This window comes from Neodiprion pinetum, chromosome 7 (genome assembly GCF_021155775.2).
Source record: "Neodiprion pinetum isolate iyNeoPine1 chromosome 7, iyNeoPine1.2, whole genome shotgun sequence".
Classification (NCBI taxonomy): Eukaryota; Metazoa; Arthropoda; class Insecta; order Hymenoptera; family Diprionidae; genus Neodiprion; species Neodiprion pinetum.
The window spans coordinates 17,555,825-17,575,709 of record NC_060238.1 but is presented as its reverse complement, the minus strand read 5'-3'; the positions used below and the strand labels follow the sequence as shown (position 1 = coordinate 17,575,709).

General features: G+C 34.7%; 2 protein-coding genes and 1 long non-coding RNA gene across 5 annotated transcripts in view; 2 read left to right on the top strand and 1 right to left on the bottom strand.

Annotated features, from left to right (window-relative positions):
• The first annotated feature begins 1,919 nt into the window (after positions 1 to 1,919).
• endos (endosulfine alpha) lies at positions 1,920 to 8,833 on the top strand. Its single transcript, XM_046635500.2, has 3 exons — positions 1,920 to 2,342; positions 2,492 to 2,611; positions 6,078 to 8,833. The coding sequence occupies exons 1-3, from the start codon at positions 2,289 to 2,291 to the stop codon at positions 6,246 to 6,248; spliced, it is 345 nt and encodes a 114-aa protein (XP_046491456.1). The 5' UTR covers positions 1,920 to 2,288; the 3' UTR covers positions 6,249 to 8,833.
• bgm (acyl-CoA synthetase bubblegum family member 1) overlaps positions 7,816 to 19,885 on the bottom strand; it is a 25,596-nt gene continuing 13,526 nt past the window's right edge. For all 3 annotated transcript variants that reach the window (XM_046635495.1, XM_046635494.2, XM_046635496.2), the window contains 10 exons: positions 18,849 to 19,056; positions 17,391 to 17,525; positions 16,739 to 16,934; positions 16,313 to 16,414; positions 15,923 to 16,069; positions 12,452 to 12,927; positions 11,520 to 11,734; positions 11,094 to 11,245; positions 9,673 to 9,798; positions 7,816 to 9,317 (listed from right to left, as the gene is read on the bottom strand). In XM_046635495.1, coding sequence (XP_046491451.1) covers positions 9,123 to 9,317; positions 9,673 to 9,798; positions 11,094 to 11,245; positions 11,520 to 11,734; positions 12,452 to 12,927; positions 15,923 to 16,069; positions 16,313 to 16,414; positions 16,739 to 16,934; positions 17,391 to 17,525; positions 18,849 to 19,056 — 1,952 coding nt within the window. In that variant the 3' untranslated portion in view covers positions 7,816 to 9,122. The remainder of the gene's footprint in view (positions 9,318 to 9,672; positions 9,799 to 11,093; positions 11,246 to 11,519; positions 11,735 to 12,451; positions 12,928 to 15,922; positions 16,070 to 16,312; positions 16,415 to 16,738; positions 16,935 to 17,390; positions 17,526 to 18,848; positions 19,057 to 19,885) is intronic.
• Positions 15,350 to 15,961, top strand: LOC124223497 (uncharacterized). Its single transcript, XR_006884316.2, has 2 exons — positions 15,350 to 15,723; positions 15,873 to 15,961. It is a non-coding gene; the product is annotated as an uncharacterized lncRNA (long non-coding RNA).

The following is a 19,885-nucleotide window of genomic DNA, read 5'->3' as shown; positions in this document are numbered from 1 at the left end:
GAGAATAATCTGGATATGATGACTTGCAGCGTAGATTGATAAGAGGATTTAACGAAATGACTGATTTTCATATATTTGGATACTTTGATTAACTTAGATTTATTTTATAAGTTCAATATTTCGAGTCACAAACCACAGAGTTACTTAATGTAAGATCTTAAATTAATATGACAAAAATGGAGTTGAAAGCTCACTGGACTTTTGGGCAGAGTAACGTTGTACGAAAAGTTTAAATGCAAAAGGCAAAAGGATTTCACCGCGAGACTGTATTGGAACAAGATGACGAATCTGGTGGTAGAAACCAAGAGGACGATCCGATGATCGGTCGCCGTTTATATAGGTGTTGATCGTTGCGCAGAACGATCCCCTTTTTTAGCTTTTGTCAACTTTTGCGCACCTTCCCCCTTTTTCTAGGAATTGGTGCGGTGGTGTAGGTGCAGGGTTGCTGCTCTGTAATTTTTCATTCTGCGTGGGCTTTGGTGTTGGGGCAGCAAGCCCCCCTTGGCCCCTCGGCTACCGTGCTTCTTCGCCACTGTGGGCGTTAGGACCCGGGCCAATTTTAGCAGTTATTTCTTAATATGGTCATCGCTGTGCGTATGCGCTAGAGGTGATCCATGTTTCATGGTGTACGTTAGTGCCGTGTGCATTTTCGGGGTCACGATGCGCTGAATTCTAGTCGTAGTTTACTTCTTAAATATTCTTACTATCCTGTTCGTTACAAAGTTTATATATTAAGATTGTCATATCGGTTACTTGTCGTTTTGTTAGTTTGATAGCGTGTAAATATATAAAATTGCATATGTATTATAATTGATTACTGTCGTTATTCACCTGGAGTACAACAGCGATTGTTTATGAGACATAGTAGCTATTTGCTTAACATTATTAGGATCGCGCTGCTGCGAATATTCTTAGGTGTTTGTGTTATAACTATCTTAACAAATTTAGGGTATTTAACAATTTGATAATTCGTAGTTTTAGAGCAGGTTTACATGTGTGCTTTCGTACATAATTCTCTTCTGTAATTATAAATTCTTATATCGATATAAATCGGCTTAGAAGCTTTTAGAACGTTTTTCTCATGTTTGTTGGTTGCCTGTTACTGGGCGTTGCCACGTATGCATCTTTGAGTTCATGTGAGTTGATTTACCTTCAATCGTTTCGTCGTTAAGTTTCCTAATGTGTTCTCTAGATAGAGCTCTGTATGGCTCCTCATTGGAGATCTGCATTGTCTTCAAAAACGCTGCGCGTGTTGCCTACAATACGGCGTTACGGAGCAAAGTATGATTCATGCTGGATAATTGGTATGCACGGTTTTGAAGGTTTTACAGTCTCTGATTTAATGGATTATTGCAACAGTGCTATCTTTACATTATATTGGTTATACATTTATCTATGGTTTCACAGTCCTCTATACTCCAGGTTATATGGTATAGCGTAAGTTGCTTATTGTGTAGCTCTCAGTTTCGAATGCACAAATGGCATTGTCGTGTGTTATATAATAATTGGATATAATGGTGTTAGTTAATTATGGTGTTAATATAGTGATATATAATAACGTATAATAATATTATAGCTCTTTGTAGTGCAACGATCTCGTAACATGGTTTTTGAGCTTTGGTTAGTGAATGTCATAATTGTTTCCATCTAGGGATATTCCAAATAGTTAGACAGTTGTTTTAATACCTTATGGTTACAAGATTCTCGTACTTCGAGTTTGGTTAGTTGATAAAAGTGATATGCAGTAATAATAGTCGATAAAACATACGAACGTTCCGGTCGGATGTTACACCGTCATGAATACGATCAACCAATCGGGTGGATGGTTCCAAGAGGAATATCCCAAACTCTTGTCATTGATTGGTTGCTTTCTTATACGATATGCATGAAATCGATGCGCTGTGAACATGGCTTTATACGGGCAAATTAAACCCGCTCTCTTAACCAGTGGTTCCGAACTGGTAACTGACTTCTGAATTTGTTGATCCATTGGCCTTCATAAATAGTTCGAAGATTTGTCCGAGTCAAAACGTAGCTTGTCTGTGTGAATTAACGTGATAAAAGCCAAAACCCCATTCGAAAGTAACCTTATATTAATCGGCTTTCGACCGTTCGTAACCTCGCAATACCGAAGTCGAAAAGCTGGTTGAACTAACTATACAGGTTTGGTTCTTCTTTTCGACATTACGGATCATATTTCGCGAAATATTATTTTCCATCGTTTATATTTTTCATCTCCGCGTTAATACATAAATTATACGTAAACATACATATACAAACAATCGAGGATGTGCGACAATCAGAAAGATGAACAAACAGACGAAACAACTCAATCAATCGAGGTAAGTTCGTCTTCACTCTTAATAAAATTTGTACACAGTCACATTATATATATAGCATAATCTGTATTGATGTTAATCGCTGAACCGTTAACTTTTACCATTCTGTTGATGGATAGGTATATGTAATTGACACTTTGTTCTTGTTGCAGTTGTCGTCAAATGACATTGAAAAAATAGAAGAAGCCAAGCTTAGGGCCAAATTCCCAAATACCGGCGGACGCCCCATTAGCGGTCATTCTGCGTTTCTTCAGAAAAGATTAGCCAAAGGAGTGAGTATAACTACAAAATGACCTAGATTCTCAACTATATAATGTGACATATATTTGTTTCATCTTCATGATTCAAGCCATGTAATAGCCTTTTCCCCCAAAATAGAGAAATATATAAAACTTGCAAAGATAATCACAGACAATTTTTCTGAGATTATTTAATTTAATACCTGCAATAGTTGAGTCCAATTTTAAGCGAGAATAGACGGACGTGGACGATAAATGCCCCTCCATAAGGAAGGCAGGCAGACGTAACAACCAAATGTACCAATGTCGATAAAAATAAGGCAGTGTAGCCTAATAACCAAACTTTTTTCATATCTCATTGGGAGCTAGTACTTTTATAAAATTACAAGTAACAAATTGTTTAGAATTATCCTATTTAAATATACCAAAGTACTGTATACTTGGGATATTTTTTACGTTGTCCTATGTGAGTTTTATACTTGCCATATCGTAGCCAACGCTCCCTTCCTATCAAATCTTATGATTGTTTTAACGGAGGCTGTTGGCCATCAAAAATTGAGCGTAATTAGTGAATCTTCTTAACAATCTCTTATTGTGAGTGGCGGTAATTGTTATCTATTCTTATTGCTCTTATCTTACTGTATTTCTCTACATTCTCAGATTTGACTTTAAACAATAAGGTTGCCAGAAACGCTGAGCAAAGCAGAAAGCAGCTATAAATATTGGTTGTTCCGTCACAGAGATATATTCAATATGCAATTCTATACTTAGTACTTATTGCCAAAAGCATTCATCAGACTCTAGGAATCATAAGAAGGCTTTCATAAGTTTTAAATCTTGTAATAGATATGTTTATAGTCTTGAATTCTGTTCAATTTATGGAACAAGTTTACTATTTTATTATAGGATGTTCATTTACTTCAGTTCTGTGCGTTTTATTCGCTTATAAAACTTTTAATTACACATTATTAAAAAAAAAATTATATTCTAGATTTCAAAATTCAGCATGCAGTCAGTTGTATCTGTGTAGTAGTCCAAACGTTTTCAATTTAGAATTCAAATTTTTTACTTCGTACCAACATATTCTGTGCAAGATATGTTTACAATGAGCTTCATTTTATTTTTTAGTCCATGTTATGCAATCAATGACTGCAGGCAGAATTAATCCAGGATTTTTTAGAGCTGGGATTAACCAAAGTTTTCTCAGAACAAAAGCGATTTGGTATTAAAAACGTATCTAATAGCTCACGGTTGGTAAAAATTGTATTTGTACCGAAACGACCAGTTTTTTTTTTTTTTTATCACAAGAGCAACTAAAATATGTAAATTCAATAAATGTAAATTAAACATTTAGAGAAGTTAGGTTTATAACCTTGAAATGGATACAAATTCCTGTGCGCTGTCTAGCTTAAATATATTCAAATGATAATGATATGCACAGTGGACTGTTCTATGTAAAAACGATCGATCGGATCTCACAATCCAATTGTTTTCTAGAGTTATGTATCCGTAGGCTGCAAGAAGTTACATATTTCTGCCAGACACCGTTTTCAAGGCTTGTCGAGATTATGTAAAGTTATTTGCAGTAAAAAATTTCTGAGAAATCTGTAGAAAAAATCATAATTCCGTTGACAATATTACTAAATCGGTCACGATTTAGCAGTATCACCGTGCAGGGGATAGACTAATTTTGTGAATTTCATTTCCGTTATCTAAATTTTTGTTTTGATTCCTAAATTTATTTTTAGTGAAAATCTCTTAGTGAAATGCTTTTGTGAAATGCTTTTTTGTCCAAGAGAAAATGATTTTTTTTATTAAAAGGATGACAATCAACTCACAGGTTTTTTTCCTGCAATTTACGGACTAGAGTTCTCTGTACACATAATTGTTCATGGTAAACGTAAATAATTTTACGAGTCTATGATCAATTACATGTTCTCTAAAAAGATAAATCAGTTTTGTTATTTAAATCTTTGTTTTACTGAAACTATTAACAACGCACATGCTTTTAATTTTTTACTTGTTACTTTTACTTCAAAAACAGTGCATACGAACATTTAAATGAGCAATACAGTTGTCAAATTCATAATCAATTGATATGAATTGTTGGCAGTATTAAAAAATTGATTTATCTGTTGTTTTCATACCTTAGTTTATGTAATCACAGGTGATGATTTGTAAAGTGTTAGCCATTCAACTGTATTGATCTTCAATAAAGAATAGCATCTTTAATTGCGATGTGTAAAAGTCAAAATTATTCTGAAATAAATTTGTTTTTCCAATTTTGTACTGTTGTGTACTAATTTTCATAGAATTTTAAAGTGGCAATATATCTTCCGTTTCTGCAGTTTCCATAATTCGTGTCATCCTTTAAATTTTTCTAAACTCCAACCGACTGCAGAAAGAAAAACATCTATACATGCATACATTTTTCTTTCGACCTTTAAGTTCTCCAAAATGTTTTACATAATCGGGTGACAATGCATATTTAAATTTTTCTCACTGTTCTTCTGGTTGAGCTGGTTGACAATGTATTAACATTAAAGTAAACAGAATAAAGTATAACTTTATTATACGTTTAATTGTTTTTGATTCAGTAGAAAAAAACGAAAAACAAAATATAAAAAGCTTATGTTGATGCCAGTAGGAGTAAAATGTTCATATGCTACGTCGTACACATTTGCACACGCATTAGGTTTTATGAAAAAGTAAAGAAATTTTTTTGTCATTGCATTCGTTGTTCGATATAAACTGAAATGAATCCAACCGATCATTTCCATGGAAAAGTGGTTTGTAACCAGTGATATTTCGAGATTCAATGTCACATGTCTTTTTTAGAATGGGAATGTTGCTAGTTAGCTCAAAGAAAGAATCAAAGAAGTATTGAGATATTCGATTACAAATTTATTAAACACAGTCTATCAAATCAACCAATCTTCTCATCTTTTTGTAATTCTTTAAAATCTACTTGAACTCCTAAAAATCTTGTAAAGACTTCTTTGATTTAAATCACTTGGAATTATTTCTTATCAAGTCTCGTCAAGATATTATTGATTGCTTAAATTTATATTTCACGAATAGAAGTCAACTATTGGCGGAACATTCAAGAATCATCGAACCCACAAAACTTGGTAGAAGACAAATCTTTCTTTCAATCATTAGAACATTGGATATGTCAAAATTTCAAAACACATGATTGCATTCCATTGCCAACTTTTCAGTTCATTACTTAAAAAATTATTCCGTTTTATTTTTAAAATACTTGAAAAACATCTGGAACTCTAAAAAACATAGTTTGATTACTTATTATCTGACAGTTGAGAAAAAAGATTTCTTTCAGTTATGAAACAGGTGGAAAACATTCAAACGTTTCTAATCCCTTTAATGTAAAAAAGCTGTGAGATATCGAGTTGCTATCAATGAATAGATCATACAATATATCTCTTACTTTCAATAATTATGTAATTTACATCGCAGTCTAACAGTGTAATTCTTTCAGCAAAAATACTTTGATTCTGGGGACTATCAAATGGCGAAACAAAAGTCAGCGGCGAAACCAAAACCTGCCGGTGTCCTACCAACAGGGGATGCTATCCCAACACCGGAAACTGTGCCACAACGGAAAACATCGATAATTCAACAAAAATTCAATACATCTACTAGTTCGTAAGGCAAATTATTGCCGTGCGTGTAACTTGGCACTGAAAGAAGATTCGATGTATCGATTCGTTCGTATAAAATCTAAACGCGTTTCACCAGCGCAATCGCATGGTGACCAGTCATCCTCAACAAACAGTCAAATGGACAATTGGATCCTGGCTGAGTTTTTTCTGATTCAGTTTCTATTCGTCTGTTTGTTAATACAATTTTTTTCCAAACTTTGAATGAAAGTTTGCCAGTTCATTGCTTCTGCAATGACAAATATGGCAAACATTACTAGAAATTATCACTTTGAGGACCTGACAGGCAGTAGTGAAGAATCGTCCAGTTATTTTTTACTCATCGGCATCAGCTATACGAGAACGTTGGAAGAAAAAATTGATTCGTTATTTTATATAGCATTAATTCTACAAAATCTGTATCAACAATTGAATTGAAGTTAATTTAGAATTGTAAATGGGTATGATCTGCTGGTAAATGACGCACCTAACTGTTGATTACTTACACACTGAATCAGATTATAGCGCGACATGCATCTATTAAATAACTAATGCGCATGCTGCAGCTTTGATTTTAATCTTGATCTGCATTTTGGATACCACTGTGATTTGCTAATGCTATTTTTCTATAAGAGTTTCGTTGTTACTTTGCATTTTATTTTATTTTTTTTTTCTCTTTTTTCAACATACACATGTCTTATTATCATCAAGGTATTCATATCGATGAAGCTCATTTATCGAAACTTGATTATAATTTGTAACGTAATAGTTGCACAGCTACTAACTGTATCTAGTTATTAATATATATTATCGTAATATCGCAATTGTTTTATTCTTTTACTCAAATTATAATCCCTTGTCTTTATTTTCCTAAATCTTTTTCCAAATATGAAAGTAATATTCATATCATCCTTAAATGTATCCACCGTTCAATCGCCCGTGTATATTTAGTTTTAAAACTGTTCTTTTATAACTAAAACATGCATTTGCACACGTATAATTAGGAAAATGCAGGAATTTGTTTAAAAATCAATCCAATTTGATATCACGAGTTCTGACATAATTTTTTATAGTTGCCTGTAAAGTTGGAAGGAAAAGAAAAGGAAAAAAAGTCATGCGGAATCTACGTCAGTTGAACCATTGAAACTCAAAATACACGGAGAGAATAAAAGAGCAGAATTTACTCGAAACTACAGAAAAAAAGGACACATCAGGTTTTTTGGTTAAATACACTTCGTAAAATGCAGAATTTACCCTAGAAACAGAATTAATTTGGTACGTAGATAGAAAAAAATATAGTTGGCATGGGTATTTTTCACAAAAAACCTTGATGTGTTTCTCTTTTCCTGTAGTCTGCTCTTTTTCTTCTGCCCGTGTTACTATTCAGTTGACCTAACTACACCAAATGAAAATCATTAAAAGTAACTATACATATATAGATAGTATTCCACCTGTGACATCGAGACAAGTGAACGTGTTGCAGTAAGTTCTTTCGGTGGCATATTATACTTTTTGTAAAATAGGCTCATCGTAACTATTTTATCTGAATTTAGCATAAATGTGAAAATAAAATTATAATTTATAACCAACGGCATCATTTTATTATGAACACTATTTATATATATACACGGCTTCCTTTGATTATCATCCAATTAACAAAAAAAAAATTTCGTCGCAAATGAACCAGAGGCACTTCGATCTCTTCAACTCACAACATAATTATTGCACCTTCGTTATTGTCTCTTAAGTACCCGATTATACTACAATTACTTAAATAACTTGCGAATAATAATTTGTACCAATTATTTAGTAATGTTTCAATTTAATCACTAAGTTTATCCGATTTACAATTAAAACAGTAAGTTGAGTGAAAATGTTTCCCTTCTTATAGTTACCGCGAAAATGATATGTAGGTCTGTTCTCATAAGTAGGTACGTTCTGTCGTGGTTTATTATGCTAGAATAAACTAAATAATGTACGTGAAAAGTAAGGATTTCACCATAAAAATACATATAATTAAAAATAAAAACACACATAAAATACACCGCGGTATACTATTTTGTGTAGGCCAAAACGGCAATCATATTGTGTCGGCTCGGTTTGTGATTGATTTCGACCGATCCCATGTGTAATAATGGAAGTGGGGCTGCTACTCAAGAAATCTAGAGTTATAACTGTGATGTGTTGGCTAAATAAATTCACAAATTTACTTATATCTCTCTACTGTGATGGTTATGCAGAGTCTCGGCATGGTATTAATTACGGCTGTGCGATGAATCGATCGATTGAGAAGACAATTGATCGCAGTCTAAGTGTAAACGATTCATCGCACAGCCCTTGTATAAATTATTGAAAAAAGGTATATGTTTAGTTCTTGAGCAATGACTATTGATTTGTTTTTTTGTTGTTTCGTATAAAAAGGCACTTGTATGCTTGCTCAAAAATTCTATTATATTCCTTAGTTTCTCCCGGATGCCGCTTTGTTGTAGAGCAAATAGAGTGACCGTTAGCCATAAAGTACAGACTACACCTTTTTCCATTTGCAACATTGTATTATTAAATACACCTAAATTAACCGCCAATGCGGTAGGAAAAATTCGTGGTGAAAAATGACATAGTATGTATATAATGCTAGTGTTTTCGTTATATTATCCACCCCGTTTACCCTTTTTCATTTCGATTATTTAAAAAACTTCTTCACTTAGTAAGTTTTCATCAAGATAACCTAAGTAGATATATTGAGCTACCAATAATTTGCACTATTGATTGCTCGACTTTTTGCAAGAGATAACTTTATAACATGTTCTCATAACCGGTTTTATCTGACTTCACATCCGAAGTCTTGCAGCTCTTAATGTCACCCTGTATACCTATGCTAATTTTCACTATTTATACATCTCTTCAATTAAATCTGCGTACATCTTGAGGACAACGTTTCTTTTTACTTTCAACGTTGGTCCAAGCTCACCCGTTGGGACTGAAAAGTCGTGTGGGAGAATCCGGAACTTCTGCACCTTTTGCGCATTACTTGTTGCATGACTGTTTGCCCTTTTGATAGCTTCTTCGATCTCCTTGTGAATCTGTGAAAAGGAAGGAGTCACTCCAGGTACGGATAATTCTTCACATCTGTTATAAACGTGCATGTAAACTTTTGTCAGTCTATAAAACCTCTCAATCGGCAGAATGAACGAACTTTGTCAAATCTTTGTAAAACCTGTGAAATTAGTAGCAAACATACAGTTCTGAAGATGTTGGTGAAATGTCAGAAATCATAGCTCGACAAATATGCATGCAGTGCATGAAATCCTTGAATATTTGGGAAATTTAAGAGAAAAAATGGTATGAATTTTTGTTAAGTTCTAATTATTGAGCAACCATGTCCTTATAAAAAAAAAAAGTCAGTTTGTGGGGTTCGTGTAGATAAAAAGTACATACAGCTGGGTCCTTGGATTGTATGACTTCCGTTACTGTTTTTGCTTTGCTGCCGATTGACTTTGCCCAAGACAGTGTCAATGGTGACAGCGTGTCCAAAGGTGCGCCAGTCTCAGGATTTAGATCAGTCTAAAACAATGATCAATAATTAACCTTTCGACAGTAGATGTTATGATATCATATAACTTGATCCAATAAATTTTCATATTCACTTAAGAGAGCCAGTTTGTTGCGCAAACTGATTACCGTACGATAAGAATGTAAACTTTTTTCTCAAGCAATTAAAATTTTTTTGAAAATTTCATAATTGATGTTTACTGTTGTTGTAGAATCTTGGAAATGTAGGTCATTAATTTAACAAGTTTTAGTTGTCAACGTTTCGACTCTGATTGGAGTCATCCTCAGGACAATTTAATGCATCTATTGAAAACATCTGATTGCAATACATTGTTGGTACCGTCGGAAAAAAAAGTGACAATAAACATCTTAACTGTGTTATTATTTTATCAAATTACTTCTCACCGTTTGTAACATTTGACTACTTTATACCTATAAGGTTAGTGTTCCTTTGTTTCTATATACAAAGTTTGGTTAATTTTATTATTACTCTAATTTCTTATCATATATCATAATGTTGTTCCGACGGTACCAACAATATATTGCAATCAGATGTTTTCAATAGATGCATTAAATTGTCCTGAGGATGACTCCAATCAGAGTCGAAATGTTGACAACTAAAACTTGTTGTTAAATTAATGACCTACATTTCCAAGATCCTACAACAACACGTATACTACAAGGTCAAGATCATTTTTTCAAATTGATGTTTACTGTTTAAGAATGGAAAACCAGTACGTAGGTCAACGTATAGGTTTATTTTGCAGAAAACCTGCAGTTGATTGTCGTAAAGTTGAAGGTACATCATTATTCCAATTTTACTTGGTGAGGCAATTTTTTCTTAAGACGTACCATTTCAGTTTGAGTGCACGAGTTTTCTAGTTTTTCTTTTGGTCAAGTTATGTGCAAAATAACTATGTATTTTTTTTCAATTTTTCTCGAAGTCTAGTAAATGGGCAATACTTCTCAAACTACTTTTCTTCGGTAGATCATCACATTAAAGTGGTAAAACAGTACCAGTGCAGTGCAAATTGGACTAACGGCGTATCTTCAACCTAACAACAATCAACTGGTTTTACTGAAAAGTGCACCTATGTGCTAATATGTGTGCTGCCCAGCAATTAATTATGTAAAATGTGGTTTTCCATGTCTTAACGGCAAACATTAACCATGCATTTTTTCAATTTGTCAAAATTTGTGTGATTCAAGAAAAAATCCCATATTTGCATTCTATAACAATCAGTTTTTGTGACATACTGGTTCCCCAACTATGATTGATAACAACGAAATCATTGATATTTACTCACCTGTAGAGTGACTAGTATCGTCAAGTATTTTCTCATATCACCGACAAGAAGTGCATTGCTAAGAGCTGGTAATTCAGCCAAGACTAAATGCTCTATGTGAACTGGCGGAATATTTTCACCACCAGCCGTTATTATCAGCTCCTTGATTCTTCCTGGAAATTAGAAGGATATCACATGTTATTGTACGAAATCCAAATGCCTCATTCTTAGAGAAATGTAGGATACCAAGGAAATATTAATGATTTTGACATGGTACTGACTCACAACCTGATATTTAATGAATTGTGATAGAAGATGAGAGAGTTCAATTTTAATGAAACGATAGTAGTTAAAACAGCCTTTACGATCAAGGATCAGTTCATTTCTTGTCTTCATAGTATTATATATTCTTTTCCGATGAAATCGTACAAAGGTAATATTACATACCTGTCATCCAGAGGAACCCATCTTTATCATATCGGCCTAAATCACCACTGTGTAACCATCCTTCATCATCTTTAGTATCCCTGGTTTTTTCTGGCTCTTCAAGGTATCCCATAAAGGTGTGACGACCCTTCATGCAGACTTCGCCTTCGCCAGTAGCATCTGGTTTGTCTATTTTCAAGTGTAAGCCTGGCATGACTGGTCCGACACTTCCCAATCTGCAAAATTATGTAACATAATCAGCATCGCGCTAGGATATCCAAAACAATTCCGAAAGCGAGATATGTTCTGTTTGAAACCATATGTAACTAAGTTCACATTTTTACCATATCCATACTAACAATTAGACTATACTAACAACTAGACTAGCAATAAAGTTTAAAATTTTAAGAAAGCTACATTACTGTACAACCAGTAATATATACAAATGATGAATATACGAAAATATAATGATTGTAATAAATTGTAGGTATACGGCATTACATGTGAATGTTGGAAATTCAACAAGAATCAGAAACAAACTGATATGTGATCCAGATAGCGTCGATTTTGTAATAAACATTTTCATTATCTTGAGTTTGTTCAGTTAATTTTTTTCATTTGCCCCAGCCATAAACTCTGTAGCTACGTAAACTTATTTTTCAAACTCTTGAGGTTATAATTTTCGTGAATTTAGAACTTGTTGTAAAGAAGTTTATATGGTTAATATAACAGTGCATTTTGAGAAGAAATCGTTATTCCGCAAGTTTAGGATTGTTCAACATTCAGTAAATCGCAATGCAGTATTTATATACTCATCTGTTGAAAACTCAACTCTCTCAATGTTATCCTATGGTTGAATAATGATGATTTTTCTTTAAATGTTACATTACATTAGATTAACGTTACTAAATTCAATCTCGTCTCCTTTAGACTTTTGATTATTCGAAAATTACCTGTAATTATCATTTTGGCTCAGAGTGTGTGCGCCAGCGCATTCTGACATTCCAAAAGCCTCCATAATAGGGATATCAAGGCTCATAAAATATCGTTTCACCTCGGTACTCAATGGAGCGGCGGCTGTCACAAAGATATTGCACTTGTCCAGACCAAGAGTGCTCTTTATTTTGCCAAAGATAAGCCATTTAGCTAACAGATAGCTCCAGCTCTTATAGTCCACTCCGTTCATCTTGTTTATGTTATAGTCGAGTGCCTGGGCTTTGGCCCAATTTGCAATCCACGTTTTTATCACTCCGTTATTTCGGGCTACGGCCTGCATTTTTTCATAAATTTTTTCCCACACTCTGGGAACTCCTAAAAAGGCGGTGGGCTTTGCTACCTGCAGAGTGTCTATCAGGGTACCCTTTAAGGCGTTTTTGTCAGCAAAATATATCGTTCCGACGATCGCCAGGCCTGCATAAATATCGACGACCTGCAAGAAATTAGAACAATATTAATGCATGTTATTATTTATGAAACCGCGGTACAGGCGAAATACTGAGGAAAATAAAATGGTTTTGCACGAGGATCTTAGCTTTATACATCAGCATTCATAAGTTCATATAATTCAGGGTTCTTCAGTACATATGATCTCACGCAAAATTTGTATTTTAGCACATTCTCGGTCAGTATAAGTTACGGTCAGTATAAATTCATATTTACACATATATCACGGCACATGAAAACAAATTCGAACGGTGATGAGAGAAATTAACGACAACTGAGTCAAGGCGGCTAGGTGATCTAGTGGAGTAAGGCTCCGGCTAAGCATCTCTAGACGCCAGGTTCGATTCCTGGCTCCGTCTTTAATTTTTCGAAATCACCAATTGTTCGAATTTATATCTTTCAACAATTATGTTCTCGTAATTAATGATATGCATATCCGCATATCAATTATTAAACAGCTTGTCCGTCTTATTTGACTTCCTATCGGAAGCAAGAATGGAAAATGTAAACATTCTCCATCTACATGCATTCTTACATATATTAGTGCTTGAAGAGAAGAATAAATTCATATTTACAGTATAAGTTACTGTTGAAGAAATGCAATTTCATCGATCCGTTATATATACATGAACTTCATATCATTTTCTAACTAGCATCTTTAATTCTTAATAGTCAACCATACGTACCCATATCTTTTAGTAACGCATTTACAAGTGATTTTTGCATGCTAAATTCATGGAGACCAAAAGGTATTTATCGAATACATATGGAAAAACAAAATTATTCCTTTAATCTAAATATTTAAGGTGAAATAACAACCGACAATTTGAAATTCGTATTTTCGACAATGTCGATGAAAACAGTGTTTCTCACAGTTAGTATTAGCAACCGTACGATAAGTATCTTCCAAGTGTGATAATTACATGTCAAGATGTGATGTAAGATTACGTAACAGTATCGTACACAAATATAGGGTAATATGGAGTATCAAAAACAAACATAAAATAAAATAAAATTCAATTAAAATTTACGTCTCTACGCGAGCTCGCTAAATATTTGCGACTGGTGAGTCTCGCTACGGTGAGCTAAGCCAATCCGATAATTTGTTATTTTTTTTATTTTCATTTAATAGAATATACTTATGGTCAGGGCCGAATTACCCATTATACCTACCACGCCATGGTGCGGGGGCGCAAGCTGTCTGGGGAGTGCCTGGTATCTGAGGTTTTTTTTAAAAGTTTATTCTTTGGTTGAGAAATTTGTACAAGTTTAAAATTTTTTGAATTAAATCAGCAACTCACGCATGAGTTCAATACAAAAATACCCTTATATTCTCTTAAATAGACAAGAAGCAGGAAGATCAATGTGAGTATGATTCAATGACTCCACTGCCCCTTAACTTCACAAGGCGCAGCTAGTTACATAAAAATATAACCCAGCTTCTCAAGTACCTGGGATTTAACTGATTCTACATAAAATACTTTCAATCCCTCAAAAATCCAATAATCTTACGGAAACTGAATTCTATGCTAAAAAATTCCATGCTAACAGCAACTTGCAAACCTAAAATACCCAAGGGAATGCGTGTGACTACGATCGATTTGGCGTAGGGGTGCCTCATATCGTATTCGGCCCTGCTTATGGTGTACTAAAATCGCTAATGCATAAGAAAATATATGTATACATTAATTACGATGTATATTTGTTATAATTTTAATATTCATGATAATAAACAACTGATTAATTGAAACTGGATCTACATTGATTTCAATGAAATTTTTGAAGATAGCTGATTTTTAATCATCCAACCGAGTTGTCAGAAGTTTGTCTCAGAGCGAATAAAAATTCGTCTACAATAGAAGGTGACCAATCATATGCACCCGGTTGCAGCGACTGGCCGCAACCACTTGTGATTAAAAATCACCCTGTACAAGCTTTCGCGCCATGTCATAAAATAACAAGGAGGCAAATTCGGTATTTTCGGGCCGAGCGTAAGTTTGTAATATGAGTCGCAGGTGAGCCGAAGACAAATATTGCTATTACGTGAGGTGCAAGGACCGTTGCCTCCTAATCGTTACATACGATTCACTATATAACAGTATGTTAGGCATTTTTTCACGAAGCAAGAAATTGAGGTTAGGGTCGCATTATGTCAGATTTGTTCGCGACAGCGCATGCGCGCAGTACAGAAATGACCACTTTTAACTCCTAGGACTTGAACGTGGTTTCTACAGTACTCCACGCATGCGCATTCAGAGGCTTTCTCGACCATTATGGAAACGAGCACTTTGTGTATGGAAAAAATGCATGGAAACACGCGAAAAACATGCTCGCGTTGTATAAAATAAATTGAGTATTGGGTGCAATATACAGTAGCAATAATTATATTCAAAATATTCTATGCATCATCAATGGACATTTCAATATATTCCAAAAATACCATAATATTTGCTCAAATACGGTAAAATTACGTCGCTGGTACAACAGGCGCCATCTCCAGGGTCGCCAACAGATAGATATCAGGCGCATTCGAACCTATATAAGCGAGGAATCAAAATGGTCGCAGTTGACGCAGTTAGACTCACTTGGAACTTTATTTCGGGCCTTCACTGGTTTTCAGAGTTCGTTGGATATAAGTTATGATTTTACGCCAGACAAAATGACAGCTCGGGCCACTAAAGTTTACGCTGAATTCTTCTACCAACAACTAAATTCTAATATCCGGGAATTTATCCTGCAAAAATCACTTGCACGTTTGTATATGCATTACGTGAAGAAACAGGTATATATTTGGCCTTTAAGATAATTTTTCGAAACATACACGTCATAGATATAATTATAAGATGTTTACTTAGTATTTTGATATGCGTGTAGTCTAAAAATCTTGTCCATGCAAGACATGCACCACAATAATGGAATAATTATTTACAGCTGATAAATAATAATGAATAGGTGTTCGTCCTACAATAGTTTCGCCTTACCTGAGCAGCCACGTGCGACAGTGGAAGGAAGCTGACGAGCCTATCAGTCCTAGGCGTTAATCTTGCTGAAGTTATGATTGCTTTCGCATCGTAGATGAGATTGTCATGGCTCAGCATAACTGCTTTTGGATTTCCAACTGTTCCGGACTATAAAAGATGTAGGTTTAAATTTCAACTCTGTATTTCCTAAAGCAACAATGAAAATTTGTAACCCATTATTAAGGTCTAACAGATTAACTCAAATCTACTGTGAAAAATATTTGAAATAGATACGTCACAAAGTTAGAAATAACTGCAACTTTTTTGGAAATGACAGCTATGTTAAAATCACTATAAGATATGGCAAGTTATCCAAAGGGTTGTGATGCAAGTTCAGGCTGAGACACTTACCGTAAATACCAAAGTGCAACATTCATTGATGCAAATTGTCCGCAAGACAGAATCCAACTTGTCATCCGACTCATTCTTACCGATTTCCAATAATTCGTTCCACTAAAAGTATTGAAAAGGTCGTTACAAATTTTTATATCTCCAGAAGTCATTCTCATCACCATTGATGAGTCGTATCAAGCCACGAATCCGATACAGGAAAATAAAATATGACTATGTACGACATAGTAATTTTTTAGAACTATATACTTCTTGGGCTCTATATAGGACGGTGTTTTTACAATGCTTCGTTTTACCTTATCCTTTTTCTGGATGAGAAGGTGAAAATTATTTAAAATTGTCGCAAAATTGACTTCATTGTTATATATTCACAAATCCTCCCTTATACAGTACGAAACAGAACGGGCGAAATCATAACCGACTTACACTTAGAACACCTTTCTGAGTTGGGACACCGTCATACTGTATGATAGCTTTGAGAAGGGGTAGCTTGCTTTTGATTGCCAAAATTTTCTCCAATTGTTTGGAATCCTCGACGACAATTATATTAGCTCTACTGCGTTCCGCGCAGTACAGGCAAGCTTCTGCGGAGTTAGTTGTATAAATCCCGGAGGCAAATCCTCTGCAGAAATAAAATTACCCAAAACTAGAAGCGTTCTTTTTCCAGCACACTATATCTAATACATGTTCATTATTTTTCATCATCCTTTCAGAATAAGATCAAAACATTTTTGTAACCGAAAAAGATTGTAGCCAAAAGTCGTCCGAAAGATTGAAAAAATATCTAATTGTCCAGAGACTCATCGTGTCGAACTATATACTTCGTCTCGAACACGACTTCATAAGTCAAGAGTGGTTTGTTCATGATAAATTTCATCCAATGACGTCATTCATCTGTCGAGATCATTTTTTAGAGTATGAACTTTGGGAAGTTACTAAAACAACTTATGTCTTCGCTGTGTGGCAAACAAGTATTAACAATCAGGCTTTTGTCATGTTCATGTCAAAAATTTATGTAAGAATTTCCACAGGAATTGTTCATCATTTTATTCTGCAACTTTTGACGTAATTAGCTCACCCAGCATGTATGGCTGCGAGATCGGAGATGAACCATTCCGGACTGTTGAACCCAAGGATACAGACACTATGGTGGCGCTCGAGTCCAAGCTTCAAGAATGCTCTCGCCACGATCCGAACCTGGTTATGGTATTCTCTGTCCATAAAAATTATAATCTCAGTATGATCACAACAATTGGTGGTTGTTTGGGGATCAGTCAGAAACGAAAAAATATAAATATTGAAACAGAATGGTTTGCTACTTTTTATATCAGAATTTACCAAATTAGTACATTTGTACGACTCGTCTTCCGTAAACAGCATAGCCATCTTCATTTATTACAGTGACTTCTTGAATATATATAAATGAACGTACACCTTGCAATTAGAGCTGGAATTAGAGCTATTATATAATTCTAAGTAACATGTAGCATCGTTCAAACTCGGACTGCATTGTCATACTTCAGAAATAATTACAAACGTAAAACGCAAACGCGCACAAGAGATCAGTCAAAATATCCGCCCTCTTGTTTCTCAGGATCGTCCATTATATTATTAGTTTTCAAATGAATACGTAATCACATCAAGTGAAATCGGCTGCAAGAACAACCATCGGCATTCTTTACAAAATCAGTCTGCAGTTCACACAGTCAGAACAGCAGCGTAGTTCACATGGGCCTAATAATTTTTATATTGAAGCTTTCGAATAAAAAAAATGAAAAAAGAAAATAACTAGGGCTTTTGAGAAGCCCTCTCCCGAGGAGGTAACCGTTCTTGAAGTTGAATGTACACATGACTTGAGGACTTGAAGACTTCATGATTTCACATTATTAACGTGACTTCGAGTGACACCCGGCCGCCTAAGAGGCTAAAACGGTAAAACACTGTAGCATTTTCCTTATGGATCCAAGACATCAACAGTCCATGGTATTTTTCAGAAAAGATCAAGAAATAAATTCTGCGCACATAAATATTTTGTAATCATTTGTTATCTATACTAAAGAAATATGGATCGCTTCTTTAAACTGGAATGGATGCTTCATCGTCTGCAGTTCTGTAAAAGTGATCAGACAAGTCGCAATATCTTTTATCTTTTTTCTTTTTTGGACACTACATTATTTCCTTCACCTATCGAAGTGGATTCAAATGTCTCAACACGCGTGTTACTTTTTCTAAGTGAATCCTTACGCGCATAAATTACTGGCGGGGTAATGACATTGTTTAACAAAGTCCGTATCATGCTTAGAATGCCATAATTGTTTCAGACGATTGTAACACGCAATTCTTGAATATGTATGACGTATGCAGAGTTACGAATACTTCAAGGTAATTATAGCGACATTCATAACAGAAAAACTATAAGAATGGTCTAATCATTTGTCAATTTTCCTAATTCCTAACTTTGGGTCAGGCAGTGATCCCGCCGATTGAATAGCTGGATTAAAGTTCTAATGCCAATTTAGTTCGAAATAAAACGTACTTGAAGGTATAGGTAACTCTTCGCCCATCGACTCCTTCACGGGATACCAACGCTGGAAAGTCGGGGTTTTCCCTGGCCGTTTTTGCCAGCAATCCTGGCACTGAGATAGGCACATGATCGGCGATTCCATTTTTTTCAAATTCAATGCGAACTCGACCGGCTGCTTCAGTCGTAGATATCGAATCAGATGCAAGTACTTGGTCTGGTCCTGAATCCAACAAATCAATTTCATCGTTATAATAGTAAATGAAATAGCTACAGATATATCAACATCCTTAAAAAAACCGTTATCACGCCGTGATATTGTTCTTTCAACCCATTTCGTCGCATTTTTGATTTCTTTTACCACAAAAAATTAACTCCAAGTGTGAAGTTTCATCATTTACTTTCGTAATAACAACGAGTGAAACTAATTATTTTCGTATATTCGTACTCCAACATTGTAATATATTTTATGATACAGTTGTTTATTACGTAGGTATACCTGACTGAATGACAATTTTATATAAATTAAACTTTGAATGTTAATTAACATATGAACGCTTTCATTAACGATTTTTATCCATCAGAGTTTTTTTCTGTAGAACGTTCAATTCGCTACAATAATATGTATTTTTCATTATTGTCGGTATATCCGTCAACGAATTATAAAATTCCGGAGAGCAAAAAAAGTTTTTCCCATGTTATTTCCATAAGATAGTTCGATCACAAAGCGGACTATCTTAAACTTGTTATAGAAAGCTCAAATTTTTAGGGAATTTTTTTGTATCAATTTGAAAGCGTTTAATCCCCTGAGAGCATAAAAATTCAACAATAGCCCTATCAAGGATCACGCTAATGTCCACAGTAATGCAATTATATTTCTCTGCCTGCGGAGGTATGCAGCTAGCGCCAAAATCTCTATCTTGCGTAATTCAATCGATAAGAGCAATCGGAACTATTGAGAGGTGAGTGTAAGTCTCGCCAGCAAGTGCGGAGGAAAATAGTGTGGGCACACCGGTCCGTAGAAAAAGCCTTCCCCTATTACCCCCGCCCAT